This window comes from Cucurbita pepo, unplaced genomic scaffold (genome assembly GCF_002806865.2).
Source record: "Cucurbita pepo subsp. pepo cultivar mu-cu-16 unplaced genomic scaffold, ASM280686v2 Cp4.1_scaffold004751, whole genome shotgun sequence".
Lineage (NCBI taxonomy): Eukaryota > Viridiplantae > Streptophyta > Magnoliopsida > Cucurbitales > Cucurbitaceae > Cucurbita > Cucurbita pepo.
In genome coordinates, this window is record NW_019650731.1 from 1 (window position 1) to 768 (window position 768).

The following is a 768-nucleotide window of genomic DNA, read 5'->3' on the forward strand; positions in this document are numbered from 1 at the left end:
CCCCTTTCATATACATGTCAAGCCCCAAGTTACGTCGCGTCCGGGGCTGAATAATAAAATTATGAGTCTCAGATTGTTCATAGTAACAATTACAAATTGTTATTTTGAACTGGTATCCAAGTATGGATGCAGATACGTCTCAGCATAGGTTATAAGAGTCCATAAATACTAGAAATCATACAATTCAGCAACATGTAGATAGTTATCATCCAATGTGGAACTATAGCACAGAACACCAGTCCATTTCGAAATGCAAGGGTCTCCTCTGTTCCAGTTGCTCAAATTCCCATTAGGATCCAACAAACTTCTCTTGATCTCGAGCAGAGCGTCCACTGAAAATAAAAAGAAAGGATGATCGAAATTTAAACGAAGAGATAGTGTTAGATCATAATTGGTCCATGAGCTTCTGAGTTCTACTAAAAATTGACTGTATATCCAGAAATTGACGGGAATTGAACCGGGATCCACAACATAGTAGGAAGAATTAGCCATAAATACTAAACTACAGCATCTATTGCATTAGAACATAACTGTACACGAAATGAACCAAGAAATTGTGCGCGGGAACGGAATGTTTAACGAAAAATTCAGGCCAGAGAGAAGAAGAAGAATTACCTTCGGAGGGGCGAGTTACCGCCTTTGCTGCACCGACCAGTAGTACGGAGGACGAGAAGCACAGGAGCAGAAGGGCTGCATAAGCCCACTCCTGTGCTCGACACATTCCCGGAGTGCGCGTTAAGTGGAAGCACTGAGAGATTTAGGGAGGAT

The 768-nt window shown here is 41.8% G+C and overlaps 1 protein-coding gene across 1 annotated transcript; it reads right to left on the minus strand.

Moving 5' to 3' along the window:
• Positions 1–31: 31 nt before the first annotated feature.
• On the minus strand, positions 32–761 carry LOC111787071 (probable LRR receptor-like serine/threonine-protein kinase At1g06840). The gene is made up of 2 exons (XM_023667219.1): positions 616–761; positions 32–332 (listed from the first exon to the last, which is right to left on the minus strand). Exons 1-2 carry the CDS (start codon positions 719–721, stop codon positions 169–171), a joined length of 270 nt encoding a protein of 89 aa, XP_023522987.1. The 5' UTR covers positions 722–761; the 3' UTR covers positions 32–168.
• Between the last annotated feature and the right edge of the window lie 7 nt (positions 762–768).

Coding starts and splice junctions, on each gene's coding strand:
- LOC111787071 (XM_023667219.1), bottom strand. CDS start 721: ATGTGTCGAGCACAGGAGTGGGCTTATGCAGCCCTTCTGCTCCTGTGC. Junction 333..615: donor GGTAACTCGCCCCTCCGAAG/GTAATTCTTCTT, acceptor TTTTATTTTCAG/TGGACGCTCTGCTCGAGATC.